Below are 22,491 nucleotides of genomic sequence, written 5' to 3' on the forward strand. Positions count from 1 at the left end.
AAGTTTCCAACACATGAGCTTTGAGGGGGAAAATTCAAAGCACAGCAGGCCCCAACCTCAAACCCAATCCTAAATCGCACCTCCACCCCATCTGGACCCTGCCCTGTCTTTAACCTGGGCTCCAGACGGGGCTCATCATCTCTGGCCATCTCAAAACCTTGAACTCCAGCCTTAAACTGAAACCCAACTCCACACCCAACCCTGATCCTTCCCAATCTTAATTCCAACCCCGACTCCAAGCCTTAACCCCCACCCTGACCCTTGACCTCGAGCCTGGTCCAGACGCCCCGGTGCCCTGCCTCTGTCCTCCCAGGGAGCCGATGGAGCGCAGGGACGCCGTGGACCCCCAGGCCTCTTTGGGCAGAAGGGAGATGATGGAGTCCGAGGGTTTGTGGGGCTGATTGGCCCCCCCGGCCTGCAGGTGGGTGTCTGAGTTTGGGGGTGCACCTCCGATTCCCGCCGTGTGCTCTAACCTGGCTGCTCTGGTCCACAGGGGCTCCCAGGCCCTCCTGGAGAGAAGGGGGAGGTTGGAGACGTCGGGTCCATGGTACGACCCCAGGGAAAGGAGGGGAGGGGGCCCCAGGGAAGGGGTGGCCTTTCGGTCCACTTGGGGGTGGTAGGGCCCGTTGTCATTTTAAGGGTCACACAGGTCATCAAAATCAAGGGTGGTGTCTGCAGCCTTTTGGGGGGGGGCTGTGAGAGTCACTGGGCGCTCTCTGGTCCTTCCACAGGGTCCCCATGGAGCTCCAGGTCCCAGGGGGCCCCAGGGTCCCAGTGGCTCAGAGGTGAGAACTCTGGGGGGACGCAGGTGGGAGGACACCCGTTTCCAAGGACGGCTGTCGGGATTCCACGTCTCACCTCTGCCCTCTGCTGTTCCCCCAGGGCCCTCCGGGGCCACCTGGAGGAGTTGGTCAGCCAGGCGCTGTGGGCGAGAAGGTGAGGAGAGCAGGGGAGGAGGCGGCCACGCTCGTTCTCGCTGTGCGCGACTGCTCTGGGTGTCCCTCCCCATCTGCCATGACCAGGACCTCCCCCTCTCACTTTGCCTCCTGCAGGGTGAGCCTGGAGATGCCGGAGACCCAGGACCCCCGGGAACTCCAGGCATCCCCGTGAGTGACTGTGTGATGCGGCACTTGCACCCTGGGCAGTCCTCGGGCTATGGACGTCCCCGGTTATCTTAATGAAAGACCCTTAGAAGGTCTCACGGAGGGCCAATGTAGAGTTGTATAGGTCGTACACTGCACAAGAGTGCAGGCTGAGGGGCTGCTGGGGGTTCAAATCCCAGCTGAGCCCTGACTTGAGAATGAGTTGCCCAGAGGGGCCTTTTCCCATTCACTCAGAAGCAGCACATGGCCGACACCGACTTGCCCATGGCCAGGCAACTGGACCAGCCATGCCCCTAGCTCACATAAGTCCTAGGGTTTTCTGCCCTCTAGCCCCTGGGTAGCTGGGTTAGTCGGATCTGTGACTGTGGAAAAGCCCAGGATATTAACCCTCGGTCTCAGCAGAGTCTGGGCCACTCTGACCTCTGACCTCTGTTTCCACAAAGGGGCCTAAAGGTGAAGTTGGTGAAAAGGGGGACTCAGGTCCATCTGGGGCTGCTGGACCCCCAGGCAAGAAAGGTCCACCTGGAGAGGACGGAGCCAAAGGGAACCCGGTGAGCCGGGGAGGGAGGCCGAGGGCAGGGGCCGCTCAAGACCACTCGAATCTGTTCCTAAGCCGCTGGCCAGGGTCCTTCCCAACTTACTGATCAGACTGACTGACAGACGGAAGGAAGGAAGGAAGGAAGGAAGGAAGGACAGAAAGACTTATAGACTTCACTGACAGACTGAATGACTGAATGACAGACTGAATGACTGACTGACAGGCTGAATGACTGACTGACAGGCTGAATGTCTAACCGACAGGCTGATGACTGGCTGACTGACTGAACGAATGACTGACTGACAGGCTGAATGACTGACTGACAGGCTGAATGACTGACTGACAGGCTGAATGACTGACTGACAGGCTGAATGTCTAACCGACAGGCTGATGACTGGCTGACTGACTGAATGTCGGACAGACTGAATGACTGACTGACAGGCTGAATGACTGACTGACAGGCTGATGACTGGCTGACTGACTGAACGAATGACTGACTGAATGTCGGACAGACTGAATGACTGACTGACAGGCTGAATGTCTAACCGACAGGCTGATGACTGGCTGACTGACTGAATGATGGACAGACTGAATGACTGACTGACAGGCTGAATGACTGACTGACAGGCTGAATGTCTAACCGACAGGCTGATGACTGGCTGACTGACTGAATGTCGGACAGACTGAATGACTGACTGACAGGCTGAATGACTGACTGACAGGCTGAATGTCTAACTGACAGGCTGATGACTGGCTGACTGACTGAATGACGGACAGGCTGAATGACTGACTGACAGGCTGAATGACTGACTGACAGGCTGAATGACTGACTGACAGGCTGAATGTCTAACCGACAGGCTGATGACTGGCTGACTGACTGAACGAATGACTGACTGACAGGCTGAATGACTGACTGACAGGCTGAATGACTGACTGACAGGCTGAATGTCTAACCGACAGGCTGATGACTGGCTGACTGACTGAATGATGGACAGACTGAATGACTGACTGATAGGCTGAATGACTGACTGACAGGCTGATGACTGGCTGACTGACTGAACGAATGACTGACTGAATGTCGGACAGACTGAATGACTGACTGACAGGCTGAATGACTGACTGACAGGCTGATGACTGGCTGACTGACTGAACGAATGACTGACTGAATGACGGACAGACTGAATGACTGGCTGACAGACTGACTGACTGAATGAAACACAGAAATGCCAGGGTCATCTCCTCAGAGTGTGGAGCAAAGGCCCAAGTCACATTGAGTGGTTCTAATGGTGGTGGGTTCTAAATCAGGGTTAAGGCGGATGCCGAGTCAGGGTTCGGGAGGCTGTGGGACCGCATGGGGCTTCGAAGGCTGAGGCCGGTCTTCCATCTTGGTGGGGCTTGGGGTGGGGGACAGGAGCTTCTGGATACCTGTGCCCCGCCATCGCCACCCCTGCTGGCCCGTCCCCTGAGCCCTGGCAGTCTGGATTCCCAGGCTGCGGGTGAAGTGCGATGACACCTGGGATACTCCCAGCTCGTGCCTGCACCCGCTAAGCCCTGGGGTGTCCCTCTGCGGGGCCTGGGTTTGTGCCTGTTCACTGATGTGGCCCTAGCAACCAGAACCGGGACACTCCATCTGCTCAGTAAGTGAACGGCTCCTCGAGACTCAGAGACCTGATACGAGTCACTCTGTGTTCCAGGGCCCCACGGGGCTCCCCGGAGATCTGGGGCCCCCAGGAGACCCTGGAGTTCCGGTGGGTATACTCCCTCCCCACGAAGCCTGGCCTGTTCCTATTCCTGTCCCCATCTCCCCCTCCCCCCAGAGCTGGCCGAGGTCAGGGGGGGATGGCCCTCACGACCCTCCAGGCCCCACCTGAAATCCTCACGCACCCCTGACCTCTCCCTCACCCCCCCACTGCCTCCTCTCACCCAAACAGGGCATCGACGGCACCCCAGGAGACAAGGGAGACCCTGGTGATGTTGGGGGGCCGGTGAGTGGGGGTCGGGGAAGGTGGCGCTGGCAGAGGAGGAGGGTGGTGCTGGGGACGTTGGGCTCACGCCCAGCCAGCGCCGGCCAACAGTGACGCTGGCACCGCTACCATCTCTACAGGGGCCGCCGGGTGCTTCCGGGGAACCAGGTGCCCCCGGACCCCCTGGAAAGAGGGTGAGTGACCACCCACCTCCTGGCCCCGGCTCCAGGCTGGCCCCGCCCACCCGCAGTCCCCACTGACCGCACAGGCCCCTCCCGACTCTTTCCCTCCTTAGGGCCCTTCGGGTCGCATGGGTCGAGAAGGCCAAGAGGGGGAGAAAGGCTCCAAGGTGAGTGCTGGCCCAGGAGGGTCCCGGCCTCGCCCCCCACGGCCGGGCCATGAGTGTCCCAGGTGGAGGCCAGGAGGCCAGCACCCTCTGACTCTCCCGGCCTCTGCCTTGCCCCTTGCCCTTTTCAGGGGGAGCCAGGTCCCGATGGGCCTCCAGGGAGGACAGGCCCAGTGGGGGCTCGCGGGCCCCCTGGCCGTGTGGGCCCCGATGGTCTTCCCGGGATCCCTGGCCCTGTGGTGAGTGCCGTAGAGACGCGGGCAGGAGCGGGCTGGGCTCTTCCTGGCGGTTTGCACCCACCTGGGAATCATCAAAGTTGGGAGTCGCTGACCCCGGTGGGCAGGGGGCACGTCCATCCTGGGTTCTGGCAGGAAGAGCCGACCTCTGTTCTGTTTCATCCTCAGGGTGAACCAGGCCTCCTGGGACCCCCAGGTCTGATGGGTCCTCCGGGCCCCTTGGTAAGAGACTCCTTGGTTCCTGAGGCCCCAGCTCTGAGAGCCACACTGGTCATCCAGGGACCATCTAGTGACTGCAGTGCTTATGGTGCAGGCCGACCCCTTCCTGACCACACCTGGCTGCCCACACTGACCATCTTATTCTGACCATCCATCTTGATGGTCTACACTGATCCCCACACTGATCTGCCATCTTCCTGGTCTGTACCGACCACTCCTCTTGACGGCCCACTCATACCACAGAGCATTCGTACTGGCCATCCGGGAACCAGCCCCTCATTATCTCCCCGCCCCCGTCACACAACGGCACCCACAACCACTTCCTGGCAGTTCCCGTTTGAGATCTGGCTAATCTCCCTAGAGACCATTTCCCAAGCACCCAGGAGATTTCACACTGAGAATGACCAGCTGACCCTTGCCTCCCCCCAGGGGCCCTCTGGCCTACCAGGGCTGAAGGGAGATGCCGGCCTCAAGGGAGAGAAGGTAAGGACCCTTCTCTCCACCATCTCCACACAGTCCCCCCTCCTTCCGGGCCTGAGGGCTGGGAGGTTGGGGCGCCCTCTCCTCTGAGCTCATCACCCCTAGGCTCCCATCTCCCAGCACCTCCCCAACTTCATCCCTGTTTGTTCTCCAGGGCCACATTGGATTAATCGGCCTCATCGGTCCCCCTGGGGAGGCCGGTGAGAAAGGGGACCGGGGGTTGCCAGGCGTGCAGGGGCCCCCTGGCCCCCAGGGAGACCCTGTGAGTATGTGTCCTGCCCTGAATGAGAGAATATGTTCAAAGTGGGGGGTGGGGGACGGGCATGGGGTCTGGGGAAGCCAGATCTGGAATGATGGGGGTTATGTGTGGGGAAAATGGAGGATGCATTGGGGGCTCGCAGGTCGGAGGTTGTGCTTGGTGCCTGGGTATCTCCCTGGAGGAATCATAGGTTTGTCTCAAGTTCCTGATCTTAAGGGGAATATATCTGGGCAATAGGGCTGCATCATACTAATACTGACCCTAATGTCCCTTCTGCAGGGGTCCCCTGGTCCTGTTGGCTCTCTGGGCCACCCTGGACCCCCAGGCGTGGCGGTGAGTATGGAGGAGTTTGTGGGGTGGGGTCACCAAGGCAGGAAGCCAGGACCCCACTCTCTCTGTGTCTGTCCTCCAGGGCCCTCTGGGACCGAAGGGCTCCAAGGGGTCCCCGGTGAGTACACGCTGTTCCCTAGTCTTCCACACCCCAGCTCCCCACCTCCCTCCACTTCACCAGAACCCTCCTTGCCGCGAGTTCATTCATTTATTTATTCACTCAATCATGCATTCAATAAATATTTATCCAACACCTACTGTTATATTTCATCAAATCTAAGATGCCATCAATTGTAAGAGGCACCATTATTTCATAAACTGCTATGAAAGAAAACAGTTCTGCCAAGTAAATTATGGCTTGCCAAAGACGTTAAGATGTTGATTTCAGACATGTGAAAATATGGAAAGAAAATGTGTGTCTTATGCTTAGCGCCCAACACTGTGGGTCCCTCCTGGGGCTGTATGTGTGTGTGTGTGTGTTGATGGCAAGGGGTCTCCATGGACGGAGTTCACCTGAAGGTGACTTTTTCCTACAGGGATCGCTTGGTCCCCGTGGAGATAGGGGACCTCCAGGTCCCCCAGGCCCCCCGGTGAGTTCCCCAGGGAGCAAGGGCTGTGCCTCAGACCTATGGGGAGGGCAGGGACTGTGTCGGGGTCCCCAGAGCTCAGTTAGGGACCCAGGCGGGGAAGGCAGTTCTGTAACAGTCCCAGGAGGGTCTTGTGGGGGCTCCGACCTGGGTCCTGTCTCCCTGGGCTGTGCCCCGCCCACCCCGACTTCCTCGGCCTCTCCGGTCTTTACCTGTCTCCACCTCCATCCTGGGCCCCCTATTTCATCTGCCCCTCCTCCCGCTTCTCTCCCTCCTTCCTGCTCCTCCCCCTCCCTCCCTCCTTCGTGTCTCTGCCTCACCTGTCCTCTTCAGCTCTGCCCTTCTCTCCTGCACCCCCACACCAGGGTCCCCCAGCCGAGCTGCGCGGGCTGCGTCGACGCCGGCGCTCCGTCGTGGGGGACCCCGAGGGCGGCCTGGAGGAGGTGCTGGCCTCGCTGAAGTCGCTGAGTGTGGAGGTGGAGCAGTTGCGGAGACCTCCAGGGACGGCCGAGCGCCCGGGCCTCGTGTGCCACGAGCTGCACCGCAACCACCCGCACCTGCCAGATGGTGAGGTCTCGGTCCCTCCCTGAACCAGCAAGGGGGGCGCAGGGTCCCGCCTCCGCTCATCCGCCCCGTCGGCTCCGCGACAGGGGAATACTGGATTGACCCCAATCAGGGATGCGCCCGGGATGCGTTCAGGGTTTTCTGCAACTTCACGGCTGGAGGAGAGACCTGCCTCTATCCCGACAAGAAGTTTGAGGTGGTGAGTGTTCCCAACCGTCTGGCTCTGCCACTGGAAAGGCTGCCTCTGCTCTGCTGTCCCCTCCACCCCTGACCCTATCCTTCCTTAAAGTGTCATTTATTGAGCCTACTGCACACCAAGGCCTATCTGACTCTGGAGCTGCAACAGAAGATCCAAAATCCAGGGGCTGGCCAGGCAGGGTGGCCCCTGCCTGTCCTCCCAGCAGCTCAGAAGGCTGAGGCAGGAGGATGCCAAGTTCAAAGCCAGCCTCAGCAACTCCGTGAGACCCTGTCTGCTCAGTGCCCCTGAATTGAATCCCCAGTACCATAAAAAAAAGAGAGAGGGGGGCGGGGGCTGTGGCTCAGCTGTAGAGCGCTTGCCTAACACGGGCGAGGCACACGTAAAAGTGAATAAATAAAATAAAGGCATTGTGTCCAACTAAAAAATAAATATTAAAAAAAAAATCCAGGGCCTGGGGTCACGGCTCAGTGGTAGAGCCTTTTCCTAACATGCCCAGGTTCTCGATTCTGTGCTCCCTTCCCCCCCAGGGGATCCAGAGACACACAGAGAAAGGGAAAAAAAAGAAAAAAAAACAACCCACGGTTTCTATGGAGCTTACTTTCAACAGGGAAGACAGATAAGAGCACCTCCCCAAAGAAATCAGTATTTAAATAGTGCTGGTTGGAATTCTGATCTGTTGCCTTGGTTTCTCCATCTGTAGAATGGAGCTCGAGAAAGTCCCTCCCGCCTAGGATGGTTGGGCAATGGTGTTCCTGATGCCAATACCAGGAGACATTTATTAATCCCGACGTGCTGGCTGGTCTTACTAGTCGCAGCCGCAGCCTGCCCGAGTGTAAATAAGTACCTGTGCTGGTATTTTCGAGCGGTCAGGTTCCCGGCTTAGCAGGAGCTCAGATGCCCAGTGGATGGGACTGTAGACGAGCGCAGACCTCCCACTTAGGGGGGCTGAGGTGCAGGACCAGGTCTCTCAGCAGGCGCCTGGGTGGGCCTCGATGGCTTCAAGAGAAGCTACTCCAGGGAATTCTTAAGGACGGGGTTGGGGTTCCCCAGATCCAGACCCTGAGACAAAGATTTGAGATGAGCCATTTATTTAGGAGTTGAGCCAGGAAGCTCCAGGGGAGGGGACGCAGGGCAGCTAGGGAAGGCATCCAGGAGAGGATGTGGCATTTAAATGGTGCTCTTGAGGACCCAGGGCTCAGTCCCACTAGGGAACAGTGACGACAGCAGGAGTCTCCTTCGAGGGTGAGGAGCCGAGGTACTCATCCCCCAGTTCCCATCTTTCCTCGTTGGGGACTGTGCAGGGGCAGAAGCCCCTCCGCCCCTCTCGTTGATGGGTTGGGCCCACTCCGTGGCCAGAGCACGACCTGAGGTACCCTCAGTTCACAGCCTTCGGTGTGAGGAGGTAGATGCCCGGGGTAAATGCGTGGCCACCACAGGCGGCTGCTACAGTGACCCTCCCACCCTCTCCCAGGTGAAGCTGGCCTCCTGGTCCAAGGAGAAGCCTGGAAACTGGTACAGCACATTCCGCCGGGGAAAGAAGGTGAGTCACCCCAGGCCACGGTGGGGTGGCAAGATGCAGCCTGGTGGGAACCAGCCTAGGGAGGTGCAGAAGGGGCGCTGAGGGGCGAGGTGTACAGGACAGACTCTCTTCTGTCTTCGTGGTGATTGCAGGTTGGAGTGGGGGGTAGCACGGGTGTGTGACCAGCCGTTCATCCCTGGGCAGAGCCTTAGTGCCAGGACAGGGGAGTGGTGCATAGTGCAAAGCAGACACTGAGCAGGGCCTGAGGGCCTCCTGGTAGAGGTCACAGCTCATCTGAAGCCTAACATGAGCTGGGTTAGCAAGTTAGGGAGGACAAGGACAAATGTTCTGGGCAGAGGGGACAGGATATGCAGAGGCTCAGAGTCAAGAGGGGTCTGGGGAATTTCCAGAGAAAGCCATTTGCCCTGCTCTAGAGACTGGGAGAATTATGAAGCGGCAGGCAAGGGCTAGACCAAGGCACCTGTGGGCAGAGGGGAGCCAAGGAAGGTGTTTGAATGAGGAAGGGGACCCCGATTCAATATCTGACAGAAAAATGCCTCTGGGGTGGCATATGAGGTGCGGACTGGAGGCCAGGAGTCCCCGAAAGAGACTGGTGTGTTGGTTCAGGAGAGAGAGGAGGGCGTCTGCACTGGAGTTGGAGCCACAGGGGTTCAGAGGAGGACGTAACTTGGAAGGGTATCTAGAGTTCCAGTCTATAGGACCTGGTGACTGATGAGATGCAGGGAAGGAGGAGATGGGATGATGCTCAGGTTCCTGACCTGGGGGACTCTTGTTTGATGAGACTCTTCTCTGAGATGAAGAGTCAGTTTGAGGGAGGGTTGGGGCATTGGGTTCAGTTTGGAAGCTGTTCACATAGTTTATATGCATATGCTGAGCACTGGGAACAGAAGCAAACCAAACACGGTTCCTGACTTCACGAGGCTGATATTCTATGAGAAAATAAACAAAGCTTTGGTAATGACATGAGCGAAAACCTTGGTTTGGGTTCCCAAAATGCAGACCCTAAGACAAGAGTACAGTTGCCAGTCGTCTATCTGGCAGGTGATTCCAGAAATCATCAGGATGCAGGGATGAGAAAGAAGCCAAAAAGATGTGTTACTACCCCAGCTATTGCAAGCTCGCTATCTTTTAATAATAATCTTACTGAAGCCAACATACCAAAAATTGTTGTCTCGACATAAAGAATTAAGATATTTTGCATTTTTAAAGCTAGTTCTTTAAAATCAGGTGCAAATTTCACACTTACAACATCACGGTTTGGAGGCTAAATTTTATTGGGAATGCTTGATCTATATTTAGATTTCAACATTGAAAACAGTTGAAAAACAGATTTGCATACTCAGTTTTTTCTAAACATAAGCTTTTCGGTAATTGGATTATGACTCAGTTATTAGTTATGAATTTAAAAAAGAAAAAAATCAAAGTAAAAAATTCCTTCCTTGTGTGGTATTGGTTATATTTCAAATACTCAATAGCCTACAGCCATTGGACATGCGGCTGCCATATTGAATGGAGCAGATACAGAATGTGGGGAGCTATTGGCTGTGTGAATCAGGAGCTCACAAGAGCCATGGTCTAGATAGAATTTCTAAGTTCTGCCTAGCTTTGAGCATGTGACAAGCCTAGATTTGGTGGAACAAGTGGCCAAGATTTGGGAGTCGGATGAGCCAGGCCTGGTGATCTGCTAGATGAAGAGGGGGCTTGGGATTCGACTTTGGATCTGAGGCCGGGGGTTGGGGCTGCCCTAGAGGTGGGGATGTGGGGAGATGTCGGTGGGCGGAGATTCTGGAAGGTGGGTTCTTCTGAGAACCTGGCTATCGGAACCCCTGGCTCCCTGCCTTGCCCCTCAGTTCTCCTACGTGGACGCTGACGGGTCCCCGGTGAACGTGGTGCAGTTGACCTTCCTGAAGTTGCTGAGCGCCGTGGCCCGCCAGAGCTTCACCTACTCCTGCCAGAACTCCGTGGCCTGGCTGGATGAAGCTGCGGGTGACCACGGCCGCTCCCTGCGCTTCCTCGGCACAAATGGGGAAGAGCTGTCCTTCAACCAGACGACAGCGGCCAGCATCAGAGTTCCTCAGGACGGCTGCCGGGTAAGGGGCTGGAGCAGGGGTGCCCCGGCACACCGGGAGGAGAGGCTGCTGCCCCTCCTCGCTCACCACGGACTCTGTCTTCTCTCGTCAGCTCCGGAAGGGACAGGCCAAGACCCTCCTGGAGCTCAGCTCTTCCCGAGCCGGCTTTCTGCCCCTGTGGGACGTGTCCGCCCTCGACTTTGGCCAGACGAACCAGAAGTTTGGGTTTGAACTGGGGCCTGTCTGCTTCAGCAGCTGAGAGTCTGGGGGGTGGGAAGGACAGCGAGGGAGCCCTGGACCGGGCACACTTGGTGCTGAGGCTTTGAAGCCACCATATTTATCATCTCTTGGGACTCTGAGCCAGGAGGTGTGACTCCGCTGGTCAAGGTCAAACAATACTCCTCCCTTCTGGGGGTTGAGGGATGGACTCCTTGGCCCAAGGGCTCAGGCGTCCCCCCTTCCGGGTGGCGCAGGTGCATTCTGGCCCTTCCTCTCCTCCATCTCACTCACCCCTCAACTCCTGCCCGTGACCCCCACCCCCGTGCAGTGAGCTTCTAACTCCGAGTCACATGCCCCCCTCCGCCCGCCCCCGCCCCTCAGTCAGTGCCCCCAACACTCCTTGGTGCTCCCCTGCCCCATAGTTAAGCACTGGATGTCTCCTGATCCCATCTGGGACCTCTTCCCTCATTCTCATTCCCACGTGGGTTCACGGTGAAGGGACTGAAGTCAGACTACAGAGGGAAGTAGGACTTCCCTGGACAGAGCTGTGTATTCCTTGCTGCCTCAGCCCAGCACCCCCCCCCATTCCCCCAGGCTTACCTCGCCATGCCAGGTGGTTTGTGGACCAAGATGGTGGGGACGAATCAGGATCCTAATGGTGCTGCCCTATTTATACCCGGGTGTGTATTAAAAGGGAAAAGCCCCTCTGTTGTATATTTAATCTGCTTCCTCTTCAGGAAGGCTGGGAAATGATGAGAGAGATTCCCGCACAACCCCACTCTTCCCTACCCCCAGGCCCCTAGGGCAAAATTGGCATCTCAAGTCTGAGAATAAACCACGGAACTGTGTCCCGTCTCTGTCTTTCATCTGGCCTCAGCCGCCTCTCTCTTAGGGTTCAGCTCTTGTCTCACTGGAAGGACCTGTCCCCACCTGTCTCAATTAGGGGTACCCCTTTGGGGGGGGTTAATTATAATGACACTTTGCTGGAAGTCATGGGCGTGTTTACTAGCCCAGAATCCTAGAGGAAAAGTTGAAGATACCCAACTTCCCATGTTGGCTTTGGTCAGTGCTGGAATCTCTGGCTGCCCTGAGCCGGGGAATGGAGAGATGATCAGGAGACACGGTCATAGGTTGAGGTGAAATCAGTAGAGGCCAAAGACCTGAGTGGCAAGTCAGCGGGTGGATTGTGGGCTGGAGAGACAGGTAGGAGCTGTGACTTGAAGTGACTGGGAGGTAGGGACTGGGGGTGGGGCAGTGATGCATGCCTGTAATCCCAGCAGCTCGGGAGGCCGAGGCAGGAGGATCGCAAGTTCAAAGGCAGCCTCAGCAACAGCGAGTCACTAAGCAACTCAGTGAGACCCTGTCTCTAAATAAAAAATAGTGCTGGGGATGTGGCTCAGTGGTTGAGTGCCCCTGAGTTCAATCCCCAGCACCTAAAAATAAATAAATAAAGGAAAATTTAAAGAACTAAAAAATAAGATGAGAATCAGGAATTGGCTGTTGGGTTGAATTAAGGTGGATTTCAGAAGTGGGGTGAACCGAGAAAGTGCTTGGCAGTTTGGGGAGTCATCAAGGGATCAGTTGAAATGAGGTTAGATTCAAGGTGACTTGAATCAAGGGTTAGATGTTGGGCTGAACTTACCACCATCCTCCTCCCTCAGTCCTCCAGTAGCTGGTATTATAGCGCTGGCCTTGGCTAAGTGTTTTTAAATAGATATTGAGATAGAATTTTATATTGAGATAGAATTCACACACCATATGATTCACCCATTGAAACTGGGGAATTAAGTGGTTTTCATATGTTCAAACTGGTATGAGCTTCACCACAATCAATTTCAGAATATTTTTACCATACCCCAAAGAAATGCCATATCTACGAGCAATCACTCCTCATTTCTTCTCAGCCTCCCAGCCCTAGACAACCACTAATCAATTTTCTGTCTCTGTAGATTTGCCTCTTCTGGACATTTCATATAAATAGAGTTTGACAATAAGAGCCCTTTGTGTCCCGCTTCTTTCACTTAGCAGTCGTTTTTAGGCTTCTTTAGTAGCGTGTCTTAGCATACCGTTCAGTGCTTCATTCCTTTTTTTTTTTTTGGGGGGGGGTACCGGGATTGAACTCAGGGATACTTGACCACTGAGCCACATCCCCCACCCCATTTTGTATTTTTTTTTGAGTTGCTTAGTGACTCGCTGTTGCTGAGGCTGGCTTTGAACTCACGATCCTCCTGCCTCAGCCTCCTGAGCTGCTGGGGCTTCATTCCTTTTTATTGTTGAACAAGAGTCTATTCTGTGGACACTCCATTCATCGGGTGATGGTGGTGGGCGTTAGACATTGTGGGGTTGGGTCTAGTTAGGGGTGCTGGAGGATGGGGTGAGCTGGGTCTGGTAGGACTGGGTGGGCCGAGGTTGCAGGCGGAGGTGACTTTCCCCCACCTAAAAAACCCAGGCCTTGCCCACCCTACCCTTCCTGCTCTTGAACCCTCTACGGCCACCTGACTTGTCTTAGGTTTCCTCATTATTCCATGTTGCTCGGCGTCCTGATTCTAGAAAATCTGTTGCTGTCTGGTGGTGGAGGATGAGTTCATTTATCCGCCGACTTCTCCCTTACGCAGTTCTCTGGGGTATTCACTCCACACCAGGTACTGTTTCCAGATGCCAGAGACAGAAGATAGATGTGGCGTCTGCCTTCGGGATTTTACTCCCAAGGGAAACAGATAATGCCCAAATAAATAGCTAGAGACTGCAGTTTCAGCTGGTGGTAACTGTTGTGAAAGAAAATTTAAACAAATGAACTGATAGAGAATGATGGGGTTGGGATGGTTTGGGGTAGGGAGGAGAGGGTAGACTTCACAGAGACTGGAAGCGTGCCAGGAGTCTTGAGGATACCTCCACAGTGAAGAACCCCGACACCCTCAAATGCCAAGAGGGGCTGGCGTTTCTCTTGGCCTCTTCTTCTGATTTATTGCTTCTACTGATTTCTTTACTCTGTGTTCTCTTCAGCCACCCAAATATAGACTTGGGTCTGTTTTCCTTTTAATTCCTCCCTTGAACACCCTTATCTCAAAAATGCTGGGGAGGGACCGGGGCTGCAGCTCAGGAGGACTTGCCTCAAATGTGCAAGGGCCTGGGTTTGAGCCCAGCACTGCAAAAATAACGTAAAATGGGTGGCAACACCAGCGCTCTGTGGGACTTTTCTCTTCCTGAGCACATCCTGGGAAATAGATTTTCCTGCTTCCCTTGAAGTTAGGTTGGGACCAGTGATTGGGTCTTAGCCAATGGGATATGAGTGGCTCTAAAATCTCCTGTGTGATCCTCTGGTCTCTTTTTCCCTTTAAGGTAACCTTGGCAGTCACAGGTGTACAATGGGAGCGTCATCTAATCAGTCACTCAGGCTGCAGGGTTGGCTCCTGGAGTCCCTTCCTCCAAGTACAGTCCAGGGATCTAAGTCCCTCATACAAAATGGGATGGTATTTGCATATAACCTCGGCACACCTCCCTGGATACTCCCAGCCTTTCCTTAGGGGAATTTTTGTGGTCATTTAAACAAATTAAGACCCCTGGGCTCAGCACTTGACATCTTGTTCTGGGCCAGGGTAAAGCACTAGAGTTCTGTTCAAGGCCCTGGGTTCGATCCCCAGGGCTGCCAATTTATTTTGAAAATCCCATCTAGATTCCTTATAATACTTGATACAACGTAAATGCTATGTAAATCATTGTTATACTCTATTGTTTGGAAAATGTTGACAAGAAGAAATTCTGTACCTGTTTAGAATAGTCCCATTTTTTTTTTCTCAACTATTTCAACCTGTAGTTGATTGAATCCTGACAATACAGAAGGCCAACTGCATCAGGGACTTGATAGGGGCCTGGTTCTCTGAGTCACTGCTTGGAAGAGATCTCCATCAGATGGTGATATGAACACACAGCTTGATTGTTTTAAGCCACTGAGATATTTTTAGGGTTGCTTGTTATAGCAGCTATCATTAATTATCCTGACTAACACGGTAAGTGAATCCAACTTTCACTGAAGGTTGGCATGGAAGCATGTGTGACCACCAGGAGGTCTCATTTCAGGAAAAGGAACAAATTAAAATTTAATATTGAATATCCTTGTCCTCAAAAGCCCTACCACTGTGAATTTGTCACTGGAGATGTGCTAATACTATTAATACCAATGGTAATGGCCATTTATTGTCTATCTACCAGATACTGCTCATCCAATGTTTACCTGGTTTAATTTATTCATCACATATTTGCTTATTTTTATGTGGTGCTGAAGATCAAAGCCAGTGCCTCACACATGCTAGGAAGACACTCTGCCACTGAGCTACAGACCCTCTTATGGTAATTTAAACAAAACAACACCCTTGGGTTCAGCACTTGAATTTGTCTCTCAGTGTCTCTCCCTTGCTCACCAAGGCCCACTTTGAACAGTCTCTCCTTCCCACTTCACCAGATGAGGCAGGAAGGACCTGAGTATGAGGGATGGTGGCTGACCTGCATACAGAGCTCAGGGTTTGCCTGCAGTTGGATTATCTCAGCCTTCCAACTCCAACCATCCTGATGCTGGCCTTATGGAGGGAAGGGACAATGAATGCATAGTTTAATAAGGGTGCTTTAATTATCCCAAAGCTCGTTAATGAATGAGAAACCCGGCCCTGTAAATTAAAGGTTAATTGACAAAGGTGTGAGAAGGGAATTCTGGCCTCGCTCGCTCGGCTCCCTGGATTGACTCAGCGTGGTTGGCAGTGCCCAGGCGGCTGCTGGGAAAACCCCCAGCTGATTTGCATATTCAGCAGCCGTAATTAATCACTGTGCTTGTGCTTCCTGAGCAATTACTGAAACCCACTGTTCCAAGCTGGGGGTGGGGCGGGTGGCCAGTGTGTGTGTGGAGGGGGGCTGCGGGGCTTGGTACAGAGATGGTTGTGGGCCCAGCAGGGGACGTCACACACACACCACGCCATGGCAGGCACACGCACAGCTACTCGCAGGGACCAAGGGCCCACGGACTCTGGTCCTTGACATCCCCGCCACAGCTGCAGGTCACATCCCAGACCCACATTGTACAACCTGCCTCCTCAGCCGTGTTCAGACACCCTGGTGTGAAGAGCAGGGCACACACACAGGGGCGCACATCCAGCTGTGCCTCCCTCCCTCCCTCCCTCATGATGGTGTTCACAGACCCCCCCCCTCAGAGATCCAGCCACATCTGGAGCTAGAGAGAGGCCTGCATTGTCACCCTCGAACTACTGCACCCCAAGGCTTGGCACGTGACAGGAACGTGGGCACAGAGGGGGACACAGCCCCACACAGAGAGACATGCCATCACCCTATCCAGCTACTACACAGACTCAGTTCAACTTGATCCTGAAGGTATCAGAGGTCCCACCCCTCCCTACCACTCATCACTCAACAAACATTTATGGAGCCCTCACTATGTGCCAGGCACTGTTTGGGGCTCTGGGGATACAAGAGTGAACAGGCCATGATCTGTGCTGTGGTGGGGTTAGTATTTTAGTGAGGCAAACGGTAAGTAAATCCAGTATCTAAGGGGTTCTTTGTGTGGCCGGGTGTGAATCTGTGCGTATTGTCAGCACCTCTGGGAACAGCGGGGTCAGGCATTCACGTGACCCCCTCCCTCTCTGTCGCCTCATGTCCAGAGTACCCAGATATCAGGGACTTCCCTTGGAGTCGCCCCAAGGACGACAGCAGCGAAATCAGGCAGGACCTGTCCTTTAGGAGCAGGTTGAAGTTGAGCATAAGTCCTCGAGGCTCGCCCACGTGTGCTGGGCCAGAGTCTCCTTCCTCCCTCCGGCTGAACAATGCTCACGGCATGATGGGCCCCTGCTGCTCATCATTCATCCACGAGGACATTTTGGTGGCCTCCACCTCATGGCTGCTGTGCATGGGTGGTACGAATGTCTCCTCCTGGCTCAGGAATCTCAAAATTTTGTTTTTTGAGATACATATGATATACAATGAAATTCACCAAACCTCAGCATTCTGTTTGATGGTTTTTCACAACTGTCTACACCCACGATTCTACCACCCAAACAAGTTGGAGGTGTTTTCTAGAAAGTTTCTCATGCCAACTCCCCTCCAGTCTCTTTGGGGACCCCCCTTTCTTTCTTCCTTTTTCTGGGGTGCAGAGATGGAACCCAGGGCCTCACACCTGCCGGGCAGCCATCCTACCACCGAGCTACCCCCCACACACACACCAAGTGTGGAAGGGGGGTGGGGAGAAGGTGTGTAACGGTTAGAGTCAAAACACCTGGGCTCCCAGGAGGGCTTGACCCCCCCCCCCCCCCCCCCCGCCCAGAGCCTGGGTCTCTGCGGTCGAGAACAGTCCGGGGTATCCCGGCGTGTGAGGACTGAATTAGGTAAAAGAGGCCAAACATGGAGAATCATGACTGCTATGTGGCCACAGCTATAAAAGTGTCGCCATCATTAAAAATGATGATATCCAGAGAACTTTGTAAGGAATGTCCAGCACCCTGCCTTAGAAGTCCAGCCCTGCACACACAAGTGCTGTCTCTCTGCCTCTCACCCCCTCATTTTCCACATCAAAGGCAGATGAGGGGAGATTTATTTAAAAAAAAAAAAACTCTTTTAAGAAAAAAATGGGCAGGGACTATAGCTCCGCTGGTAGAGTGCCTGCCTCGCTTGCACCAGGCCCTGGGTTTGGGTTCCATCCCCAGCACCAAAAAAAAAAAAAAAAAAAAAAAAAAAAATCACTTTGCTGGGCATGGAACCCAGGGCCTGGCACATGTGCTGTACCCCTGAGCTACATTCCAGCCCCCAAAAAACACTTAAAATTGTGGTGAGCTGGGTGCGATTGTGTGACCTGTCACTGCAGCTACTAAACAGGCTGAGGCAATCGCTTTAAGCCCAGGGGTTCAGAGCCAGCCTGGGCGACACAGAAAGATCCTGTCCCAATGAATGAAGCACACAGTTGGTGGCACGAACAGGCTTTCACGTGGCTGTGTGGCTGTTCCCACATCCATCTCCAAAACTTCCCCATCTGTCCCAGAGGAAATTCTGTCCCCAGCAAATACTGGCTGCCCTGGTCCCCTCCCCGGAGTGTGGGAACCCTGGTCCTCCCCGTGTTTCTCCTTGTTGACGGAGCCTGTGGGCTGTATCCATGGGCGGCGTGCATGGCCAGGCCAGGTTGGAGCCAGGGCTCACAGCACAGAACACAGCATGCTCTTTTGCAACTTGCTTTGGAGCTTAACTGGGGGCCTCGCCTCTTCTCCCAGGAGCAATGAGGCTGTCCTTGTGCTGTACTGGATCGAGTGTCACGCTAGGGACAGGACCTGGGGTGCTCTGCCACTGAACTGCACCCAGCCCTTTTCATTTGTTATCCTGGGACAGGGTCTCCCTAAATCGCCTGGTACGGCCTGGAGCTTGTGCCCCTTCTGCTCCAGGCTCCCGAGTCGCTGGGTGACGGGCGTGGCCGCAGCACCCAGCTTGGCCCTGTCTTCTGGCTGCAGCGTGTGACTTTCTCTTCATCTTGTTCTCGCATGAACTTGTAGGTATTTCTCATTTTGTCAAGTTTTCAACATTTAGGGATTGAACTCAGGGGCCCTTGACCACTGAGCCCCATCCTCAGCCCTATTTTGTATTTTATTTATTTGTTTGTTTGTTTGTTTGTTTATTTATTTATTTATTTAAAGAGAGAGGTGTGTGTGTGTGTGTGTGAGAGAGAGAGAGAGAGAGAGAATTTTTAATATTTATTTTTTAGTTCTGGGCGGACACAACATCTTTGTTGGTATGTGGTGCTGAGGATCGAACCCAGGCCACACGCATGCCAGATGAGTGCGCTATCGCTTGAGCCACATCCCCAGCCCCTGGTATTTTATTTAGAGGTGGGGTCTCGCTGAGTTGCTTAGCGCCTCACTTTTTCTGAGGCTGTTTTGAGCTTGTGATCCTCCTGCCTCAGCCTCCCGAGCCTCTGGGATGACAGGCGTGTGCCACGGAGCCTGGCTAACATCCTCTGTCTTTTGGGCACACGCTTAAGTGCCTGGAGATTCCTGAGAAGGGAAGTGCGGGACGCTGTGAGACGCACGCACATCTTCAGCTGTCCCTTCAGGTGTGCACTTCATGCTGGTCACTAGACCCACTGTCTCTTTCCTCTCACCACTTCAAAGGCTCCCTGGTGGCCCCAAAGTACAGTGCCACTCTTTTTAACGGGCAGCTGTGGCGTGGCCTGTCACCATCCCTCACCAGATGACCGTCCCACCTGCTCCACGAACCTTGCCAGCTCCTCCTCATCCTCTGGGTTTCGGTAAGAGTGTCACTCCTGACACCAACCGCCCCAGGGCGGATCAGAGCTCTCCAAACACAGCCAGAGACCCCGGCATCCCATAATCTGAGGGTGGGGACTGCCTTGTTCATAAGCAGCACTCCATCTCTACTTGTGATCAAACAGAGGAGCATCTACCTCAGGGCAGGGGCCAGGGCTACACAGAGTCCTTGACCAGAATCCCAACTCCACTTCCTGGGTGACTTGAGGCAAGTAGCATAACCTCTCTGATCCTCACTCTCCTGTCCTCTGAAACCCTTCTCAGGGCTACTGTAGGGGCTGAAATGAGCACCAGGCTGGCCGGGCCCAGGGCAGACGGCTCGCCAGCTGTGGGAGCCGCTGTGGTTCCCAGCCAAGTTCCGGCCCTGTAACCTCAGGCAGGGCCTCCCTTCTTCCTGCCTTGGCAGAGCTGGGAAGTGATGCTGGGTCTCCTTGTCCCGCCAGCTCATGCCTCAATTCCCAGGCCCGTAATGGGAACCACATGCGCTGGACGCTCCCCGCCCTCCCCTCCCCCAGGAGGCCTCCTGAGTCATCTGGGCCTCCTCGCCCCTGCTCACGGCCTCATTCCCACGCTGCCTGGCCCGGAGCTTGCGTGTCACAGGAAGTCAGCGTGGCGAATCCCTGTGGGTCTGTGTGTGTGTGAACTCTCTGCCCGGCTGCTTGTGAGTGCGACTGTGTGTGTGTGTGCGCGCTGTGCTTGTGCAGGTGTGTTTTATACCCTTGTGTGTCCCCGTGGTGGGTGTGCAAGAGCCCGTTTGTGTGTGAACCGTCTGCCCTGCTCATGGCTCAGTGGGGTGTGGGGCCTGACCACGTGTCCTGTGTATGAATGTGTGTGTGTGTGTGTGTGTGTGTGAGAGAGAGAGAGAGAGCTTGTGCGGGCACTGCGTGTTTTGTGTGCTCGTGTTGTAGACGTATTGCATGTGGATGTGTGTATGACACGTCTACGCCGGGATCTGAGTGTGCTGTGTCTGCGCTGTGGGTTTGGGGGTCCGTTGGGGGTGCCCCGTGCAGTGGGGCCGCGCATGCTGGACTCTGCGAGCTCCCGTGGCTGCTTTGCCTCTGGCTGGTCTTCCACCCCTGACGGTCGGCTGCGTCCCCGTGGGCTGCTGTGCCCGGGGCCACGTGCCCGGCCGTGCTGCCTTGGCTCACCGTGTGCCCAAGTCCTGCATGTGTGCATTTGTTTGCTGGAGGCTCCGTCTGGGTAACCGAGGACCAAGTTCCCGTCCCACAACTGGGTCATTCGGCAGGTGCGCGTGTGTGTGATGCCCGAGGGGCAAGGAGTCCCAGCAGCGGCAGCAGTTGGACATGACAAATGTCCAAGAGGAGAAAAGGCTGAGCAGCGGATCGGACAGGACAGCTGGAGAAGCCCTGCGGGTCCAGGCTGAACCCAGGCCTCCCTCCACCCCTCTTCTGGGAGTGGGAAGGGGACTGAGGTCCTGTCTGTGGGAACATCTGGAGGGGCGGGAGCGGGAGGCCTGGAGCCGGAGGGCACCTGCTCCCATCCCTGTGGGGGTGCAGGGTGGGGAGGGGTGGCAGAGCACTCAGCCCACCAGGCACAGGCCAGGCCGTGGGAGGCCCAGGTGTCCCTGTACACCCTCAGCGCAGAGAGCTCCGCGTCTGGGTTGGAGGACCCCGAGTCAGCATCCCGCTCCGTTCTGCATCCTCTATGGGCCGTGATGGTCTCTCCCTCGCTGAGCCTGCTGAGCCCATGGTCCAGGAAAGCCGCTCTCCCCGACGAGTGGGACCCAGAGATTCAACCCCTGCACCCTCGCGCTCAGGTGAGCTCTGAGTCTGGACTCTACGCATTTCCCGGGGTCCCCAGCAGGGTCGAGTCTCAGTTGCCTACGTGGGTTTGATGGAGACAGACAGATGTGGGACAGATGGCCTCGCTGTCGTGCCGCAGAGGTCTGGAGCTGGGCTTTGAGTTGGATGGAGCCGGGTGGGAATCCCACGTCTGCTCCTGAGATAGTTACTTAACCTCTGAGCCTCAACCTTCTCACTCCTAAATTGGGGATAAGCACCTCTACCTCCCAGGGCTGCGAGAGTGCAAGGAAGTAGCAGCGAGGGTCTAGCCCAGTGCTCTGGGCTGAGCTGGAGCTCAAGGAGTGGAGACTGGTGAACAAAGGGAGGTGTCCAGCGTGGCCTGGGGCACCCAGGCCGTATGAATGCTGAAGTTTTCCCTGACAGATAAAGGGAACGGACGTTCCCAGCACAGGTCAATCGGGGCTTAGTTTGGAAGAGAAGAACCGATACCAGGTGCTGTGGTTTCCATGTGATTTCAGTGTGTCCCTAAAGGTTCGTAGATCGGAAGCGGGGTCCTCAGTGTGGTGAGTGGTGCTCAGCGGAAGGTGATCAGGTCTTTGGGGTGCTGCCTTTAGAAGGGATCAGTGGAGTCCTCCCAGGACCCTGGCTGGTTCCTAGGAGAGTATGTTGTTATAAAAATAGAAAGGGTGACTCTGAACCCCCCCTGGCTTCCAAACATGCTCCCACCGTTGCAATGCCCTCTGCCTCAGATCCCCACCAGTGAAGCAGATGCAGACATCTTGCTCTTGAACCTCCAGAACTGTGATCCTAACCAACTATTTTCTTTATAAAGTTTCCAGCCTCAAGTAGTTTGCTTTGGCAACAGAGAATGGATTAAGATAGCAGGAATCTTGGTACTTACAAAGTGGTGGAAGGTGCCAGGTCTGGTGGTGCACACCTGTAATCCCAGTGACCTGGGAGGCTGAGGCAGGAGGATTGCAAGTTTGAGTGCAGCCTTGGCAACTTAGTAAGACCCCGCCTCAAAATAAAAAAATAAAAAGGGCTGTGGATATAATCCAGTGGTTGATTGCTTGCTTAACAGCATGTTCTCAGATCCTCGGTTCAATCTCTAGTACTGCCGAGAGATGGGGGGAAGAAAAAAGAAAAGGAGGAGGAGGAAGAGGAGCAGGAGAAGGAAGAGGAGGAGGAAGAGATAGATGGAGGAGGAAAGGGAAGGAAGGAAGGAAGAAAGAGCCATGAAAATATAGCTCATAGCTAGAGGTAGAGCTTTTGCCTCTTGTGCGTGAGGCCCTGGATTTAATATCCAGCACTACAAAATAAACAAAAACAAAAACAACAAAAAAAAACAAAGAGAAGAACATGGGTGAAGGGGCTCTAAGGTGAGCCCATAGTTTGAGTCAGCATAGGAAATCTCCTGTCCATGGCCCACTCACAAGCCTTGGGGATCAGCAGGAAGGTGGGGAATCACCCTGTGGTAACTGTTGGTTTCAAGAATACATCACCAGGGGACTGGGGCTGTAGCTCAGTGGCAGAGCGCTTGCCTAGCATGTGTGAAGCACTGGGTTCGATCCTCAGCACCACATAAATAAATAAATAAATAAATAAATAATCAAATAATCAAATAAATATTGTGTTCATCTGCAACTAAAAATTTTTTAAAAATAAATAAATACATCACTAGGGGTTGGGGGTGCAACTCAGAGCTAGAGCTAGCAAATGCAAGGCTTGGGTTCAATCCCAAGTACTGCAAAAAAAAGTAAAATAAAAAA

The 22,491-nt window shown here is 54.6% G+C and overlaps 1 protein-coding gene across 1 annotated transcript in view; it reads left to right on the top strand.

The window, feature by feature from the left end:
- Col5a3 (collagen type V alpha 3 chain) overlaps positions 1 to 12,570 on the top strand; it is a 38,265-nt gene extending 25,695 nt beyond the window's left edge. The window contains exons 46-67 of the mRNA XM_026399636.2: positions 314 to 421; positions 494 to 547; positions 732 to 785; positions 883 to 936; positions 1,053 to 1,106; positions 1,547 to 1,654; positions 3,336 to 3,389; positions 3,573 to 3,626; positions 3,746 to 3,799; positions 3,901 to 3,954; positions 4,083 to 4,190; positions 4,356 to 4,409; positions 4,836 to 4,889; positions 5,041 to 5,148; positions 5,425 to 5,478; positions 5,558 to 5,593; positions 6,012 to 6,065; positions 6,428 to 6,629; positions 6,713 to 6,825; positions 8,297 to 8,365; positions 10,216 to 10,455; positions 10,547 to 12,570. Of these exons, the coding sequence (XP_026255421.2) occupies positions 314 to 421; positions 494 to 547; positions 732 to 785; positions 883 to 936; positions 1,053 to 1,106; positions 1,547 to 1,654; positions 3,336 to 3,389; positions 3,573 to 3,626; positions 3,746 to 3,799; positions 3,901 to 3,954; positions 4,083 to 4,190; positions 4,356 to 4,409; positions 4,836 to 4,889; positions 5,041 to 5,148; positions 5,425 to 5,478; positions 5,558 to 5,593; positions 6,012 to 6,065; positions 6,428 to 6,629; positions 6,713 to 6,825; positions 8,297 to 8,365; positions 10,216 to 10,455; positions 10,547 to 10,693 (1,887 nt within the window). The 3' untranslated portion in view covers positions 10,694 to 12,570. The remainder of the gene's footprint in view (positions 1 to 313; positions 422 to 493; positions 548 to 731; positions 786 to 882; positions 937 to 1,052; positions 1,107 to 1,546; positions 1,655 to 3,335; positions 3,390 to 3,572; positions 3,627 to 3,745; positions 3,800 to 3,900; positions 3,955 to 4,082; positions 4,191 to 4,355; positions 4,410 to 4,835; positions 4,890 to 5,040; positions 5,149 to 5,424; positions 5,479 to 5,557; positions 5,594 to 6,011; positions 6,066 to 6,427; positions 6,630 to 6,712; positions 6,826 to 8,296; positions 8,366 to 10,215; positions 10,456 to 10,546) is intronic.
- The last annotated feature ends 9,921 nt before the right edge of the window (positions 12,571 to 22,491 follow it).

This window comes from Urocitellus parryii, chromosome 3 (assembly GCF_045843805.1).
Source record: "Urocitellus parryii isolate mUroPar1 chromosome 3, mUroPar1.hap1, whole genome shotgun sequence".
NCBI classification, from domain to species: Eukaryota; Metazoa; Chordata; class Mammalia; order Rodentia; family Sciuridae; genus Urocitellus; species Urocitellus parryii.